The 17,548-nt window shown below is 52.5% G+C and overlaps 7 protein-coding genes across 8 annotated transcripts; 3 read left to right on the top strand and 4 right to left on the bottom strand.

Annotated features, from left to right (window-relative positions):
• Positions 1 to 479: 479 nt before the first annotated feature.
• Positions 480 to 5,013, bottom strand: LMH87_011332 (uncharacterized protein; the record flags this gene model as incomplete). The annotated part of the gene is made up of 2 exons (XM_056200457.1): positions 480 to 4,910; positions 4,975 to 5,013. 2 exons carry the CDS (start codon positions 5,011 to 5,013, stop codon positions 480 to 482), a joined length of 4,470 nt encoding a protein of 1,489 aa, XP_056052303.1.
• A 682-nt stretch (positions 5,014 to 5,695) lies between these two features.
• LMH87_011333 (uncharacterized protein) lies at positions 5,696 to 7,627 on the top strand (the record flags this gene model as incomplete). Its single annotated transcript, XM_056200458.1, has 1 exon — positions 5,696 to 7,627. One exon carries the CDS (start codon positions 5,696 to 5,698, stop codon positions 7,625 to 7,627), a length of 1,932 nt encoding a protein of 643 aa, XP_056052304.1.
• Positions 7,628 to 7,785: 158 nt separating this feature from the next.
• Positions 7,786 to 8,481, bottom strand: LMH87_011334 (uncharacterized protein; the record flags this gene model as incomplete). The annotated part of the gene is made up of 2 exons (XM_056200459.1): positions 7,786 to 8,048; positions 8,106 to 8,481. 2 exons carry the CDS (start codon positions 8,479 to 8,481, stop codon positions 7,786 to 7,788), a joined length of 639 nt encoding a protein of 212 aa, XP_056052305.1.
• Positions 8,482 to 8,822: 341 nt separating this feature from the next.
• Positions 8,823 to 9,518, bottom strand: LMH87_011335 (uncharacterized protein; the record flags this gene model as incomplete). The annotated part of the gene is made up of 1 exon (XM_056200460.1): positions 8,823 to 9,518. The coding sequence occupies one exon, from the start codon at positions 9,516 to 9,518 to the stop codon at positions 8,823 to 8,825; it is 696 nt and encodes a 231-aa protein (XP_056052306.1).
• Positions 9,519 to 9,802: 284 nt separating this feature from the next.
• Positions 9,803 to 13,298, top strand: LMH87_011336 (uncharacterized protein; the record flags this gene model as incomplete). Of its 2 annotated transcripts, XM_056200462.1 has the most annotated exons (7): positions 9,803 to 9,847; positions 10,081 to 10,132; positions 10,197 to 10,688; positions 10,824 to 11,531; positions 11,581 to 11,809; positions 11,868 to 11,969; positions 12,020 to 13,298. In XM_056200462.1, 7 exons carry the CDS (start codon positions 9,803 to 9,805, stop codon positions 13,296 to 13,298), a joined length of 2,907 nt encoding a protein of 968 aa, XP_056052307.1. The 2 variants fall into 2 exon arrangements, with proteins under 2 accessions (XP_056052307.1, XP_056052308.1); XM_056200461.1 differs by lacking the exons at positions 9,803 to 9,847; positions 10,081 to 10,132 and having other exon boundaries at positions 10,139 to 10,688.
• A 1,126-nt stretch (positions 13,299 to 14,424) lies between these two features.
• On the bottom strand, positions 14,425 to 15,274 carry LMH87_011337 (uncharacterized protein; the record flags this gene model as incomplete). The annotated part of the gene is made up of 3 exons (XM_056200463.1): positions 14,425 to 14,703; positions 14,776 to 14,983; positions 15,051 to 15,274. The coding sequence occupies 3 exons, from the start codon at positions 15,272 to 15,274 to the stop codon at positions 14,425 to 14,427; spliced, it is 711 nt and encodes a 236-aa protein (XP_056052309.1).
• Positions 15,275 to 15,635: 361 nt separating this feature from the next.
• LMH87_011338 (uncharacterized protein) lies at positions 15,636 to 17,537 on the top strand (the record flags this gene model as incomplete). The annotated part of the gene is made up of 4 exons (XM_056200464.1): positions 15,636 to 15,677; positions 15,753 to 16,573; positions 16,634 to 16,890; positions 16,963 to 17,537. The coding sequence occupies 4 exons, from the start codon at positions 15,636 to 15,638 to the stop codon at positions 17,535 to 17,537; spliced, it is 1,695 nt and encodes a 564-aa protein (XP_056052310.1).
• Positions 17,538 to 17,548: the final 11 nt, after the last annotated feature.

The following is a 17,548-nucleotide window of genomic DNA, read 5'->3' on the forward strand; positions in this document are numbered from 1 at the left end:
AATGTTACCGTATCGGGTATTTCTCTTCAAATGATCACTCTTTTTTTCTCTTGATACTGTGAGAAATATTTTGCATAGATTCTTAATCGCTGGTATCGAAATGCCATTGGATGAATTCATGTGTTATGTTGTATAGCCACCGAGAAGCCCATGTCGACGTGCCGATGGGCCGAGCACTACACATGTCTCGAACATCACAAAAAAAGAAAAGTAAATTTGGTATTGTGAATACAGAAATCAAGGTAAATCTTGTAATAAATAACTGTTGGGCTCTTTGTTCGCCTTCTTATGAAATAATCCGTGGTACAATGTCCTTCCCAAACCCAATGCAAAAGCTTGTCATCAACGCCATTTCCTCTACACCAGTTCAACTCCTCTTCATGAGCGCCAAAAATGCCTATTTCATCATCAAAGGTATTCATCAAGATATTCTTCCTTCCAGCGCCGTCTCACTCGCCTGCGGAGATCAAGCTTGGCTTTTACATCAAAATATAGAGTGCGCGAAGAGCCTTCTCTGCGGCAGCAACGTGCCAAGGTCTAACATCCGTTTCGCGGTCGACGACACCCCTAGCCCTTGCTAGAGTACCCAGGCCCCTAAAGTAGCTGAGCATCTCTCGCAGCAAAGGCTCGTATGTGCGGGCTGCCGCTTCCGTGTAAACAAGATTGACCTCCATGATGGTTGGCACGTCGTCCGCTTTGGGACCGGTTCGCTTGATAAGGTAGCCACTGATGAGTGCTGGTTGAATGCTTGTTGTACCGATGGCATTATTCAATCGATGGTTGGCAACAGCACCCCAGGTCTGATCCATCACGTCTGCCAGCACTGAGTCGACATCCGCATCGCCGTTGCTGTCGCCGCCAGGCGTCGCAACGGTCGCGACAGTGTCTCGGGCAGGGGTCACGGGGGTTGCGCTAGCTTCAGGCGATACAATGTTGGCCTGCGGCGTAGACACAGGCGTCGTGTAAATCGAAAGTGGCTGCAACGACGTTTTGATCGGGGCAGGCACAAGCTGCAACGACGGGTTTGTGTCGACAGTCATCACTATCATGGTAACGCTGGCATTGATTTCGGTGCGTGCAAGATCGACCCAGAAGTCGACTTCGCCTTCGTCTGTTGGGCCACACTTTGTCATGATAATCCGGTAGTGAACTTTCCAAGTCGATATAAGCCCCACAGTTGTTTCCCATATTTCGTTTGCGACTTCGTTCATGGTCCTGGACTCGGGCTCGCCTTTGCGGCCGAGGCAATAAGCCGCTGTAGCTTGTTCGTTTCCTCTATCATCTGTCCAAGCCGCGGTAACCCAACGGCCGTCGATGCTCCGCGCATATGCAATATGGATACATGAATTCTCCCGAGCCAGAGAGGATGATGGGGCAGGGGACAATTTGAAGTCAATGATGCGCGGCAGTGGCTGCTCAAGCCGAATCGCCGGTGCAGGCATGTTCCCACCGAAGAGCGTACAACGGTCATATGTCTCCATGCAAAGCTTAACCAACTCCGAAGAAGATGTGACAACCATGGATGTAGAGCTAGAAACTGCGTCTGCGGGAACAAGTTGAAGGACAATCTCATTTTTGGACGATTCCCGCTTAGCCGAAAGCGTCCTTCTGTATGAGTCAAAGAATCTTTGAAACGCCAGGCATGCCTGAACGATTGTGCCGGGGTTGGTAGCGGAGTACAAAAAGTAAACCACCACATTTGTGTCGACGATGTCCAAATCCGACATAGCACCGGACAGCGTTTCTATGCCTTCCAGCAGCGCAGAACCGTTCCCCATCATCGCTGCATCCGGAGCGGTTGAAATTTGGTCAACTCCGTACAAAAGCAGCCCATCATCCATATCTGCGGAGAGCGGCAACTTCTCGAAGATGCCGAGCTTCAATGTTTCATAAACACTTTTCAGTCGCCCCAGAAATGTCTGCGCGTTGTCGACCATCCCAGTCCAGTTAGGGCACACACATACTGCGTGTACATCTTTACTGCCGGAAGAGGGGGCGAGTCCTAGATTCTCCCAGAAGGTCACAGCGGTAGGCAGTAGTGACATTTTCACATCTGCCCGGCGGACTTCCAGATGGGGACATGGTATTTGGTAGAGGCTGCTGGGCTTGATCGGCTCTGAATTCGAGTCTCTGGGAGGTACTTGGCGCGGCTGCACTCGATTTCCTTGCCCTGGAAGCGAGCCGTCTTGAATTTCAAGTAGGCTTTTAAGGCCGACTGGAGCAACGCTTCCAAGAATAGAAGAAGCCGCGTCACGAAGAGCTTGCAACGCGCTGCGTGAGCCCGCGAGCTGCTCGATTCGTGCGTCTTCCTCTGTGGTAGGAAGCAGGCCAACATCGGACTGATCATTGAATATTGTCAAGGATCCTGTGGCTGCCTGTTCTGCCACAAGCTGTGCCACTTGGATCAGATCCTCGTCGTTGAGGAAAGTATGCAGCCCCAGGGGCTCGGGATCGGCGAAGTACTTGAAAAGCGATGTATCCGGCTGATCCAACAACGAGAGTCGCGGCAGCTCCAATGCGAGTTGCTCGTCTGGCTCCTCGGCTAAATCTTGATCCCTGCTCGTAGTGGTGTAAGAGGCTGCATCATCTTCGCCTAATAAAGACTGTTTCACAGCCGACTTGACCGGCGAGATAGGCTCTTTGACAGACACGCTCGACACACCGTCCGAGCCACTGCTCGAGTCATCTCCATCAGAGATATCGCCATCCAGGTTCAAGAGCTGATGGTCTAGCAGTTGGCTGTCAGATTCATTTCCCGACTTCACCAACGATGACCGGCGCGACCGGGCTTGCGGCTTGGCTTTGGATTTGCTGTGCCGACGCAAATAATCGGTCTTAGGGAGCGTACCGGGCTCCAATTTGGTGGCATCTTTGTCAAGTTGCACAAAGTCAAAAAATCCACCATGCTCGTATTTTTTGTTAAGCATAGGCATTTTTGGGTCGAAGTCGACTGTTCCAAAGACTTTGGTTCCCCTGCTTGAGCCCGGACCATGAGCTGCACGCTGTGTTTGCTGGGATACAGCGGCTCGAAGCCTTTTGAAGACACTATCAGGATCAAAAGGACTTGAGCCACGTTTGGTCGACTTCGCTTGTAGCTCTCGGCCCCTCTGTAAGCCCTCTTCAAGTTGCGAACTCCTCGCGTGTTTTAGCTGCGGTTTGGCAAAGACGATCGGTTCTACTGCCGGTGGAATCGTGGCAGAGGCTGGTAGTGATGGCTCTTCGGCCTTAATCGGAGTAGAAGTGGAAGTACTGGCCGCCTTGATGCTATCCAAGGACATATCCATGCCCAATTCATCGGGCTGCTCGTCAAAGAAATTGAAATCAGCTTCAGTAATATCGTTGTCACCGAACATGTCTCCACCCATATCGTCAAACATGTCTTCTGCTTCGCCGAGGAGGTTGTTCTCCGACCGGGGCGGCTTTGCGTCCGTCGCCTCGGTCATTTCGTCATCCTGGTGGTGTATCGAGCTCGCTCCACCAGGTGGTTCGCAGTCAATGTCAACGTCAGCCATAACTGAGAGCGGATGTCCAGGGCTTGAAAGATTCCCATCCATTGAGGGGGTCACGCCGTTCAGGTTCTGGATAGCATCAGGCGGGGTTGGATACACTGCATTTATACCTGTTGTGCTCGGTCGTCGCATCGTCACAGGAGATGGTGCATTCATTTTCGCGAGGCGTGCATCCACGGTCAAGTTCTCCTTTCCTCCCGCAGCAGATCGTTCTGTGTGTCGCTTGGAGACTCGCTCTTCTCTCTCGTTGGCCGAACTAAGCCATCTGCGCGCATCTCCTAGCGGGTCATGCATTTCGTCATGGCCGGCTACAATCGTGTCACTGATACGATTCGTGGCCGACAGTTCGACAGCCTTTTTTCTGAAGCATAGAGATCCAGGCCAGGGGATGCTGATGGTGGAAAGTGCACCGCGTCCATTTTCTGGTCTCGTGTCCTGCAGTTTGGGCTTGGATATAAGCAAGTTAACCCATGAGCAGTCACGCAGCGCAGCTCCTGGAACACCGCGAAGCTCAAGTACAGCCAAGCATGCTTGCTTCCAGAGCGAACTATTGGCATCCGACGGTGATATCTGCGCTAAAGCCTGAGTACTGGGGGTGTGAGCCAGATTGGACCCAGACGAGTGGGATGGGGGCTGTTGCTCTTCGTTTGTCATGACACCAAAAGGCGCCGCGAGTATGTTGCTTCCGATGGGACTGGGGTTGGTGTTCAAAATATTTTCCAAACTCGCCAGCCCTGGGCAGATAGTCACAGAGAACGTCAGTATTAGCGATCCTGTGCTAATCATATAACATTTCAGTGTGCCCAAAGCTTGGGCTTGCTCCCCGACCCATTGGTCTGTGGCGGCTGGAGATTTCAGCGCTGGGAGAAGGACAGTCCGGAAGTTCAAAGGCACGGCTTCTGAACGGGCGCAAAAGTTGGAACAAATTGTCAAGAGGAGCGACCCGATAAAAGATTTGTAGAGCGTTTTGGGAGCATATCCGTCTGCCTCCTGCAGCTCCGTCTGTTCTGCAATTGCTGTCGCTTCGTGGCCCTGCTGGGGTCCTGTAATATGAAAAGGTGTTGGTTGACCGGACGTTGTTGGATTGGGTCTTTGAGGATTCGGTAGCTCGGGGGTGAGGGCTTTATACCACATGGACGGTTGCATAGATCCATTCTTCGCCGATACCAAAGATTGGCCATTTACGGTAACTGTCGCACCCAGTTCTGTCGGAGCTTCCGGCTCAGCATCCGTAGAACGCTGAATGCGAAAATACCATAACCCTCGCCGCGTGGCATCGAAAGAGACAATGTGACCTTGTTCTCTGAGATTTGTTTCGATTTTGAGGGAGTTCGGATAGAATGTCTGCTTCGAATCTGCGGAGGGCTCGTAGAACCGATATTCGACACTCGTGATGTTGTTCTAGTAGCTTGTTAGCTTCCAATGCGTCACACTTTGCCGCGCTTACGCAGCTACACAGCCTTACAATGAGGAGAACATTTGTCTCAACATCCACGGTATCCATGTTAACAACTGGCTATTGCGACAGCTGGAGATATGACGGTCCGAAGGGTGGTCGTCGATCCGCGCCGCCCAAGGTTCGCGCGCGTGACAGAGAAGACACGGCCGAAGCTAAAAGGTCTCGAAAATGCGCAAGTCCTCTCAATAACGACCGAAAAAGCACAGTTTTATCACCATCGGAAGCTCGACTCCATCTCAGCAACCCTGTGACCAGGCTGCGCGGGACGGTGAGGCCGACGGCGCGCGGAAGTGCGCAGGCAGCCCGGTTAACCGCTGTCGGAGGTCGAGCGCAGTTCGAACCAATTATGCCAAGATATGCTCTTTTGGCCGCAGCGTATTCCCTGTACATCTGCCAGGTCTGTTTCGGACGGGCGTGGACAAGCGGCGCGAAAGCTCGCGGAAGATGACGAGATGCGAGTTGGCACACGGAAGCTGGCAGGGGCCCTTATTAGCGGAGTCCGGCGCAGCGCAGGCAGGCCGGCTCACTGCCAAAGCCAAAGCCAAAGGCTCATGGGCTCCAACGCAGCTTGCACTACCATCAGTGTGGGGTCGAGCAAACCGCCCAAAAAGAGTGGGGCAAGGATTTTTTTTCCATCTTGTCGATAAGGACGATCAACTTTTTTTTCTACACTGCTTTCTCGGTGTCGCCTTTGCTCTGCTTCCCGCTGTAGTACTTTCGGATCATCATGAAACTCTCCAATCCCGGCACGGTCCCCGTGTATACGATTTCAGGCTCGAACACGGCCAGGCAACTCCCAGAATGGCTCGCCCGCCGCAGAAAGCGCAGCTTAAAAAACGACGCGGAATACCAGAGCCGAGTCGAATTGCTGCAGGACTTCGAATTCGAGGAGGCCAGTTCCTGTGTTCGAATCAGTGAAGACGGAGACTGGGTTATGAGCACCGGCACATATAAACCCCAAATCCACGTTCATAACTTACCGCAGCTCGGTCTCTCTTTCGCTCGCCACACCAACTCCCTCAACCACAGCTTCATTCTACTCTCATCCGACTACACCAAATCTCTTCACCTGCAAACCGACCGCAGAATCGAGTTCCACACACCTATGGGCTGCCACTACGAAGTTCGTTTACCCCGATACGGCCGAGACATCAAATATGATCGGACTTCTACTGAAGCACTCATACCGGCTGTTGGTCTTGGCGCTGATGGAAAGGGCGAAGTTTTCCGCATGAACCTCGAGGCGGGTCGCTTCATGAAATCCTATCAAATCGAGGTTGGCGGTGACGATGAGCTCACTGGCGGTGGTCTCCAGGGCGGCATCCATGTGGGCAGTGTCAATACAGCAGCCATCGCAGAGCGTTCGCACAATATACTGGCTTTTGGTACATCAATAGGCACGGTTGAGTTTTGGGATCCTCGATCCAAATCAAGAGTCGCTTTGCTGGCTGGCCACGACGGAGAGGTCACGGCGCTCGACTTCAATGAGTCCGGTCTGTCGCTGGCAACTGGATCAAGCACTGGCATGGTTCAGCTTTTCGACCTCCGTCGCCCCACCCCCATGCTGAAGAAGGATCACGGATATGGGTTTCCAGTACAAAATCTTAAGCACATGACCACTTCTTCTCAAGAAAAGAAGGTCATGTCGGCAGATAAGCGCATTATCAAAATTTGGGACGAGAAGGATGGCGAGCCTTGGACGTCAGTCGAGCCCGCTGTCGATATAAATGATGTCGCCTGGTGCAAGGATAGTGGTATGCTTCTCACTGCCAACGAAGGCCCTCAGCAGCATGCCTTCTTTGTACCTCAGCTGGGTCCCGCGCCAAAGTGGTGCTCTTTCTTGGACAATATGGTTGAGGAGATGGCAGAAGAAGTGCGCACAGAGACATACGACAACTACAAGTTTCTGTCGCTACCCGAACTCAAGCAGCTCAGCCTGGATCACTTGGTTGGGAAGAGCAATCTGCTGCGGCCGTATATGCACGGTTACTTTGTCGCATCCAAACTATATGAGCAGGCCAAGCTCATTGCAAACCCATATGCATTTGAGGAAGAGCGGACGAAGCGTGTCAAGGAGAAGATTGAAAAGGAGCGCGCCAGCAGAATCAGAGGCAGCAAGAAGGTCAAGGTCAACCAGCGACTTGTTGACAGACTGCTCAAGAAGCAGGAGAACAGAGGCCAGGTTGATACCAAGGCCGGATTACTCGGCGACTCCCGTTTCAGCAAGTTGTTCGAGGACGAAGCCTTCAAGGTCGATGAGACTAGCCGAGAATTCCAAGTCCTCAATCCCAGCACAATTATCGATCCTGACCAGCAACCCGATCCCAAAGCTCCGAAGCGATATCAAGCAAAGGATTCAGACGATGAATCTAGCGACGAGGAAGAAATTCGGGCAGCTCCCAAGAAGACGGATGATGTCACTATGCGCGTCTCCTCCACACAGAACCATGGACGGCCGCTCAAGGACACAAGTTTGGGATCAAGACAAGCTGGCCCAGGTCGTCATTCCAAATCTCGTGGCGAGGTTGTTGGCGATCGCGAAGTTACGTTTGTGCCCAAGTCGAAAAAGAAAAACGAGGAAGAGGAGCCTGAGAAGCCTCAAAGACGATTCAATGCCGGAAGACGGAGTGCCAGCTCCAATACGTTCCGCAAGATGTGATTCAATCTCATCACTTGCAATCAAACTATATGTACATTTGTCATTTTAGAAATAACATTTTCTCATGATTCCCCAGCTGCAATAAAGTACTTTATTCTTTATTCCAAGCGTCGTCTGCATACCTCCGGCTCGGATCTCTGCATGCTTTGTCTGTCGAGTTATTTCCGCGATTTCTTTGCCTTCTCTTTCTGAGAGTATCCCTTCTCAAGATCATCACTGGACGACCGGAGGATACCGTCTCTGCTGCTGGCTGTCTGCAGGCGACTGGATTTGGGTGCGCCGACGGAGCGTTTGACAGAGTCAGGAAATTGTGACCGGCGGGGGGTAAGGGCTGCGGCAACTTTGCGCGCCGATCGTCGAAGCGTCTCGCGGACTTTCCATTCCCGCTTCTTGGCGATGAAGAACAAGGTGGCGGTAGTCGCTACGTTGCCGGGATTAGCACTTCGATGTTGTCTTCACCAGCGCATCATCAACGTACCACCAATAAGGGCAATGACAACCACGACGACGATGATGGCAATCATGCCTCCGGTAGACAGCGTGATGGAATTCTTCGAACTATCTCCAGAAGCGCCGGCATCAGTTCCTGATTGGGTGCCTGAGGATCCGTCCCCAGCGTCGGTATAATGATTTGTCGGTGTCGGAAAACTAGCCGTGGTGGATGACATGATCGTTGGAAGCGGAGGGCAGAGCGCTATTGAGATGCGATACGGGAGATCGGTCTGCGAAAAGAGCACGGGTATATAATCACGGCGCGAAGAAAGAAAAAAGGTTGCTGAGAATTTGGATAGTGCAAGAGAAAAACAAAATAAATCTAGAAGCAGACGAGAGTCATCGATACATTTATTCATCATGCAGCCACCGCCCCTCGAGGGACTGACTGGCTAGGCGCTTTGTGCTGGCTTGGTGTAAGTGTGGCACACCCCTCACACAACGTGACGTTCCTGCATGCTGCAATGCCGGTACTGAGAGCAGGATAAAAATTGCCAACTACCAATCGGCATCAGAGAGGGACACCTAAAACGCATGTTTTTCCTGGACCCCATCCCCTGTCCCACGCCGGTATTCTGCTGATTGGTGTGATTCCGATCCACACCATCGCGAAGCGCTGAGGTGGGCGCTTAGCAGATTAGCATCCAGCCAATGGCGTGCAGGACACGGCATTTCACAGCTCCCAGACCTGCATATGGCACCACTAGCTCTGTGATTCTGGTGGGCAGCGTACAGCGTGGCAGAACAAGTCTATCGTTTGGGTACTGTCTCGCAGATCAATGACAGGGTGCAATCGGGCAAGCTTGAAGCCGCACTTGGCCATCACCCCGCGACTAGCCTTGTTGGCTTCGATGGTGATGGCCACCATACACTCCGGGACAAGACCATCAGCTTGGCCATCCGCAATGGTAGTCTTGTCGACTTTCATGTCCAGTTCGGCGCGTGGTAGAGTCCACCACCACTGAAGAAAGCCCTGAAGGAACTCGGTGCCGTAACCCTGACCCCAGAACTCCTTCTTCAACGAATATCCCACCTCCGGCCAGCCAAGCGTCCCACTACGCCTGTGGTTACCGCCTGTTCCAATGACTTGCCCAGTTGATGCCAGGCAGATGACAAAGTCCTGTCTTTCCAGGACGTTCTGGAGCATGGGCTCGAGGAACTTCTTCGTCGCCTCGATGTCGGCATGCGGAATACCTGTTGACATCCACTGCGCAACTTCTAGGTCGGAATTCAGCTCATAGATCGGCTGCAAGTCCGATTCCTGGTACGGTCGTAGAACCAGGCGCTCCGTCGAAATTGCAATTCGTTGCTCAGGCGGTGGAAACGGCACCACGGGCAGCGTCGATTTGACAGCAACGAGCTCAACCTCGCCGCGAGCAATTCCCTGGTCTACAGCCATATCAAGAGAGAGGAAAAGATTCAAGTATCGAAAGGATAAGGTTTTGTTGCTGGGATTCTACAGACTTTGTGAGACATTTCATGACCAGTCTGCTTGTGACTCATTTACCCAAGGCTAGTCGCCGCGACGCACATCCACAGGCCGAAGGAAAAAAGTCTGGCTGCCTCACCGACTTCGAAACGGCTTAAAGCCGGCACATACGTTAAATACGAGGCAACAGAGCACGGGAGTAATACACTGAATAGGAACACTCAGATCTAGCAAAAGTAACAATTCAAGATACCATGAAAAAGAAAAGGCCAAGAGATCGGTTTTGGATCGTGACCGTGGTACCAGCCTGCAGCTGCCACTTGTGTTTGGCGGTCCTGCCAGCTGCCAGCTGCCAGCCGTGCCGCTCTGATTCGCGCAGCCGGAACCCAGAATCTCGTGGTTGACTTTCCATCAGAGATCTAGCGTTTCCGTCAAATCAATCCCTTTTTTTCCCTTCATTGCATCTGTTCCATCAATACCGTGCCTGCTAGACATTGTGGCAATCTAACATTTGCCCGCGTTTCGTTATAAGCCAATTCCCCACGACTCAGCTCGTGGCGGTGGAGCGCGCCTGCAGCTCGTTCGTAAGGATGGCGTCCCATTTTCAAGTGCCTGCGGAGAGACTGTCAGATGACGATCTTGCTATAGGATTCTCGTTCGATGCTCGGCTAGCGAATAAGCAAGGACAATTTTCTGGCCCAACACCAAAGAGCATCATACCAGGGGTCCAGTCCGCTGGCCAAACAGTCGCCGCTCTGCCAGCCAAGTCTTCTGCACAGCGACCCAAGCTTCCATTCACTGGATTGAATTTTATAACAAACCTTGATAGAGAGATTGTCAGAACCCTTAGCCCCGCCACTCGCGTTAACGATCAAGCTCGGGGAAGTGCAAACGAAGATGGCAGTGCTTCTGCGCACTTTTCTCATGGAAGCGATCACGACGAGTCAGAGCGTGAAAATGCCACGCACCCAGCGGATAGTCTATGCGATGACCGCCAGCAGTCTGTTCCGTTCGACATCGACTTCTGCAGTCCGCCACCTAGAACGTGCGACAAGCGAAACGTTGCTCCGTTGCCATTGGAGCGGCATGACAGGCCCTCCTCCGGCGTGAACAAGGACACTTCTGATACTGTCGACAATCGTACGACAAACAGAAGCAGATATAAGGAACGCAGGTATTTTCAAAGAGAGTATAGCCATTCGCAAACGCCCCCATCGCATTGTGGGGATCTGGAAGGATTCGGTATATACGAGCTCTCTAATACGACCCGAACAGCCCCAAGCCATGGCAAGACGATTCATCGGAGGCAATCTCAGACTTGCCTCGATGTCGAGAGATCAGCTCCTCACCGCACGCACTCGCGCACCAGCAATGTCTCTCGTAAAAGACAATCCGGTCCGGCCGATTATCAAACCTCTGAGCCGGATCGAAAGCGTCTTGCCATGAGCGAGGCAGTTAAATATTGGAACGAATTAATACAAATTTCAACAGAAGAGTCTGAACGAGCCAGGGCTACCATATACAGTCTGGAGAAGAAGCTGCAACGTCAGGCGAATGAGCTCGAGGCAGCAAAGAGTGCACTAAAGACAGGCGACACTAGCCTCGAAGCATTGGAAAAACAGTATCAAGACTTACAGGCAAGGGATAGTCGATCCTCGGAGAACGAAAAGGGCCTACAGGTCAAATTCAACGAGCTAAGTGTTGATTACGAAAAATTACGGTCCCAAGTGAAGGAAACCGCAGCTAAATACAGAAGCTGCGAGGAAAAGCTAGAAAGTGCCATTTCCGAACAGCAAAATCTTTCTAAAAGTTCGAGAAATATTTACGACAATCTAAACGCTCAGATGAAACAGGATGAGGCGCGAGGAAAAGCCAATGCTGAGGCGGTGGAGAAGGCGCTTCAAGCGAGTCAGCAGAAGCGTGATGAGCTCAAGAAATTTGTTGAACATATCCAACACGACTTTCAGCACCAGAAATCTCAATGTATGTGTCCCAATGAATTTGCCAAACTGTTTCTCACCAATACGCACAGATGAAAACAAGATCAGATCTCTGCAGCAAGAGAATGAGTCCCAGGGTGATCAATTAGATGTTCTCGAGGAGGAAAAGGAGATGGTTTACAGTGAAATGATTTCGAATCGATGTACAAAAGCATGCATTGAGAGTGTCGACTCTAAATTGAGTGGCTTTGTCACCCAGCTTCGAGCTCTGGATGCATCTCAGGATACCGCAGCCATCGAGCTCAGAAATGTGAAGACAAGGTTTGTAATTTCTTTCGCATTCTCCTCAAGGTCTTTCAGACATACTGAAACTTGCTAGGGTCGAAGATCTGCCAGGCAGCCGTGATTTTGCAAAGCTGAAGGAGCAGGTCTCAGGATCACATACCAAGGTCAGCGACTTGGAAAGAGTCATAAAAGAGAGGTAGGCGGTCACCTTCGAGAACTCCCCACCAGATTCTGACATCAGGCTAGCATCTTACCCGCAATTGAGAGCATCGCTGCGAAGCAGTCTGAATCTCAGGCGTCTGTGGATTCGTTAGCATCGGTATCCCAAGGAGGATTAGCAAAGCTCCAGGAGCAGATCCAGACCCATGCTATCGACTTTGGGAAAACAGTCAAAACCAGCAACGAGTCCCATGCAAGGGTTTTTGACTTGCTCACATTGATATCTGCGGCCAACGAGGATGTTTCAAGTAGAGTGGAGGCTGCGAATAGCCGCCTGGAGAGTCTCGTGGACGGGATTTCTTCTCAAGGTATTCTCGGCAAAAGGATCGCGACTATATTGGAATCGACTCAAGGTCTGTCTGAGAGTAACGAAAAAATTGCGTCAGCCCAAGAGAAGGCTCAAGAAGAGGCACAGCAACTGCATGAAGCGCTTGCCGTGAAAATTGATGTGCAGTCCTCAGATCTCGATACCGCCACCCAAGGACTAGTCACTGACTTGAAGCCTTTCGAAACGTATCTAGCAGCTCTCAAGGCCAAACTCACTCCAGAAGACCCTCGACCAGGCACCAGCAGCAAATCCGCTTCAATCAGCCGTAAAATGCTGCAAGATGTTGAAGCCCTACGATCAAACTTGGGGCAGGTTGAGTCGCAGCTTTCGAAAATTGATGACGTACCCTTGTCACTTCAAAAGATATACGACTTGAGCCTCCTGATCCAAGAGACTTCGAAATACATGGATAAAGAAGAGCGGTGGGTCCACCAAACAATGGTTGACCGAGTACTTCATTCAGAAGGACCCGGAAGTACGGATAAATCAGCAAGCCAAACATCCAGTAGCGAGTCATCTGCATCTGCGAGCATCGACTTTGGATCCATCAGTCAAGAAAGCCATAGCGAGGACTCGTGCGAGAGTCAAATTCGAAAGGTGATTGTGCATAGCCCGAGGCCTGAAGAGGATTCGCCGATCCGAGTTACCACGGCTCAAGAGCAGCGACGCAGAAGAGAGTCTGCAAAGCCAAGACCCATCTTGAAACAGTCGCAGAATCAAGCCGGCGCGGCAAAGACTCCAGCTGCTCTGGTTCGCAGCGGCTTCCACACGGCGGAAGAGGTTATTGAAGATATTCGCTCAGCTTTGATCCAGTCTCCATCGTCACGTCGGACGACTGGACTCACACCTATGACGGAGTATTTGAGGCAGATCAAAGCTACGTATGGGAGATCGGGTGTTATGCTTGGAGACTTGGCAGATGCGGAGCCGGCAGCGTGTCAGGCCGCTACAGCTGTAAGCATCACAGCAGCAGTCTGAGAATGACCAATTGCTCATCGGAGGACAAAGGGGTGGGATTTATACGCCAGATTTGCTTGCATTTGCTTCTTCGCTTAGCTTCACTTGATCAAATGGTAGAATGGTCCGATTGACTGGCCAAAATTCATTGTATTTATTTCCAGGTTCCGAGACATCATGTATGTGGCATGTCTCAACACGTAAGTACAAGGCGCACATGGCGCGTAAGTGGCCCATCCGTAAACTCCAGGTATGCGTGTGTTATATTACAAAGCGACAGAGTCGTCTCGACGGCCGCGGCATCTCGTTGCCTTGAGGATGTCATCCGTGTCGCGGCCTGTATGGCGGGGAAGCGAAAGAAGGGGGTGTAGTTGTAAAAGTACACTCGGTCGCGAAATTCAATTTTTTTCGGTCGCTTATTTGCCTTTTCTCTTGGATTCGAGGAAGAGTACCTTCTTGCGCACTGCGAGCCGGGTGGGTTAGCCTGGGGGGTTTCTTCAAGAGCCGTCCCTGCCTCCGAGGTAGGGTTTCGCGTACCAATCGGGTCGTATTTCATCAGGCCCATGGGCAAAGCCGTACGCGGGCGCTTAAATGTGTAAAAGAAGCCCGTCATAGCCATGGAGAGGAGGCGCACGTGGATCAGACGAGTCTTGGCTGCAGAGCGGCATCGTTAGCGGACGGGAGGGAGGTAGAGCGATTGGCAGCGGTAGATGGTGTCTCTGCTAGGAGTTTTCTGCTTGGTGTCATGCCGAGGGATGGGAATGCGCACCTTTCTTGGCCATGGCTGCGGTTGGTTTCGATGTCCTTTGGCGTCGGGAACTGGTGGTGGTGTCGCAGGAGAGAAGCTTCCTCTGGCAGGGGAAATTTCCGGGGTTGGTCGGAAAAAGAGTAGCGCCGCCTGCCGGGAAAGTGTGGGCGACTTTTCTGCGCCGGGGGACTTGTAGTGGTTGGGGTGGTGCTTTTAGTGAACGCATCCACTGTAACTTGTGATGGAGAACCAGTCGGGTGTAAGTGAAGATGGCAACCAGAAGCACTGACATGCGAAACATCTGAGAGGAGATGCAGATATATATATGTATATAAATACTGAATGGGGATCCGTTTTTGAGGATGAATCCTTCTATGTGCATATTTTGAAATATTCACCTTAGTCACTGCTCTGAAGCCTTCCAAGTCGGACCAGCTCAGCATTCGACAGCGTCTCGGCCACGAACCCATTCAGCACCTGATGCAGCGCTGCAGAAGCCAGGTCCTCCCTCCTTATATTGGGGATAGCGCTCGTGAAAATGCCCATCACCGCGAACATGCTCGCCATGGCTGATCTAGACAAGGTCGTCGAGTTGGTGACCACCCCGGGTTGTGCAATGGCAACTTCTGTCCCCGGATATTCGGCCTTGAAGCCGAGCACCATGCGCTCAGTCGCGCCCTGTCCTCCCTTCACTAGTTAGTTCTCCATTTCCTCTTGTTTGAGAATAAAGTTTGCCACGAACACACGTACCCTCATAAGCTGATACTCTTTCATGAAGCGAGGATTGGCGTCTGCCTCTCTCGGGGTGCCTTCGGCGCTCAAGTACAAGAATCGAAAGCCCGCGTTCGGCGCTGCTCTCATCATGGCTTGGAGGCCAGCCAGGGTACAGTCCCGACACACTCGCTCGACTTCGTCAAAAGAGAAACTTGGCGCTCTGAACGGAGTAATGGCCACGGTCCTATCCCACTCGCATCAGAGTACATTTCAAGCAGCGAGTCCTGCCAGCGGCAAGGTAGCCGGCCTACCATATGCAGGCGTCCGCTCCAGCAAAGGCCTGGAGGGCGGCATTGGGGTACTCGTCGTAGTCTTTGACAGTGACGCATTGCAGCTTTTCCCCCCCGGTTGTGGCATCGAGCTCGAATTTTCCGCGCGAGAGCGCAACTACTGAAGTGATGTTTTCGTGTTGTAGGCTTTGTCGTGTGATTTCTTTGCCAACCAGGCCTGTTGCGCCAGCAATGATGAGCTGCATAGTCACTTACAAGCTGACTGTGAACTTGGAAACTTTATCGCATAATAACGATATGAATGCTACCCGTCCCTCTGCAACTTTCGCAGCTGTCTTAAATGTTTTTTTTTCGCCTTTTTATAATAGCTAGTCGGCTCCGAACGCCGCCCAGGGTCTTAGTCGAGACACTTTTGCACAAGGCTGCGAACGTGCTCCTTCGCCGGACTTTACTGGCTTGAGTCCGGTATTCATGCCCCGAACGCCGAGTATTTAAATTGTCCATAGCCACCCGGCATCCGGTCTCTTGGATTAGGTCCAGCTCTCAACGCCGTTCAGTGCCGAACTCAGCACATACATAGCTTCCCCTAAAGAAAACCTAGCACTCATGTCCAGCGACAGACGGCGCCCCGTTCTTCAATACGGCCGAGTACGTCATCCCACTTACATTCCCACAAAGGACCAGAGGACGTTCACCGTTAACAAGTCTTCTTTCAACCCAAAGGCTTGCCAGGGTTGTGTCTTGACAAAGTGTCGCTGCGTCCCGCGACAAGACCACGATGGCTGCGAACGATGCTACAAGTACAGCAAGGACTGCGTGCCGAGCGACTCGCCGCGCCGTCGTGCCGGTGAGCGAAACGCCTCGCTCGCACGCATTGTCGAGCTGGAGCAGAGGATCAATGGCTTTGTCGAATCCTTGGAAAAGAACCACGGCAGGACGAATGCATCTGGATTACCCACGCCCGAGACGGCCAGTGCGCCTTTGGTCGTGCCAGACGATGATGATGTCGAGGAGCCACAAACCGCGCCAAGCGACGACGGCGATGTGGCTTCCGAACTCTGCTACAGCATATTTTTGCAGCGCATGCTCAAGTACTTTCCCGTAGTCAATGTTCCGTCGAGCCCAGAGGTGCTGCGCCACGAGCGCCCGTTCTTGCTGCTCTGCATCCGTGCGGTCACGGCACAGTCCACAGCGACGAAGCTTCGCCTAGGCCGGCAGATTAAGCAAGCCGTTGCCAACCGCCTCGTCATGGATGAGAATATAGTCTACGAAGATCTGGATCTCTTGCAATGTCTGCTCACGTACATTGCTTGGAGCCACGACCACCTGCTACGCGGTGGCAGCACTCCCAATGTCTCGCGCCTCACGCAGCTCGCGGTGACGCTCGTATATGAGATGGGGCTTAGCAAGCGGGACAGTGTATCAGAAACAAACACCCTTCCTGTGGGACATATCCCGGGGAAACGGGTGCTGCCGCGGCGTACTTGGCCGCACACGATGGAGGAGAAGCGGACCCTGGTGGGATGCTTCCTCCTGACTTCTGTGTAAGTGTATTCACCATGTACAGTCAATTTCCTAACGCGTGATGGATTCGATACTGCTAGGGTGTCTGTGTATTTTGGGCAAATAGACCCTCTGCCTCTGACAGAGTACATGCGATCCTGCATCTCGGCCATGAGTAGCAGCGACGATTCGCCGCACGACCAAGCTCTAGCGCACATGGCACATTTGCATTCTCTCGTGAATGACGTGGAAGTCCTCCGACGAGGAAACCCCTCCTCCGTCCCGGTATACGATAAGCTCTTCCAGTACCGAGTTGATGAGTTGAGACGCACGCAGCCCGTCAATGACGAGAGCAATGGTTAGCTTCTCCCGGCCCAGGCTAAAGTGGCAAGAGAATGACTTTTCTTTTGCGATTAACCAGGTGTGTTAGGTGTGCTATCATCGTCAATGTACTTTGCCCAGCTCAACGTCCAAACCTTGGCCCTGGCCGGCGGCGACAACGACGACAACGACAGCGTGCAGCGAGTGGCGCAGCGATGGGCCTGCGTCGACAACGTCAAGCGTGCACTGGACAGCTTCTTCCTCTCCGTGCCTGCCGAGGACTACGACAGCCTGCCCTTTCCCTACTTTGCCCAGCTGGCCGGTTTTCTCGCCGTTTTGATCCGGCTGACGACCCTCACGGCCGTCGGGTGGGACGTGCCGACGGTGCGCGCGACCATTGATGTCGTGCAGGTCCTGGACCGCATCATCGACAACATTGACAGGGCCCGGATGCTGCTAGACAGCAGCGGCGGCGCGGGTGATGTTGGTTTCCTAGAGAGAAAGGGCATCATCTTTGCCTCGTGCAGAATGGCGTGCATGGCCAAGATGGCAGAGGCTGAAGGGCGCGGATCGCCTGGGGCTGAGCACACTGTCGATGGTATGCTGGGGGGTCATTCTGCGGATACATGGTTTAGGGACGTGTTTGGGTATGGTATGCTGGGAGTCACGAGTATTACGATGTGAATAGGTGAATT

The sequence above is a fragment of the Akanthomyces muscarius genome, chromosome 4 (assembly GCF_028009165.1).
Source record: "Akanthomyces muscarius strain Ve6 chromosome 4, whole genome shotgun sequence".
Classification (NCBI taxonomy): domain Eukaryota; kingdom Fungi; phylum Ascomycota; class Sordariomycetes; order Hypocreales; family Cordycipitaceae; genus Akanthomyces; species Akanthomyces muscarius.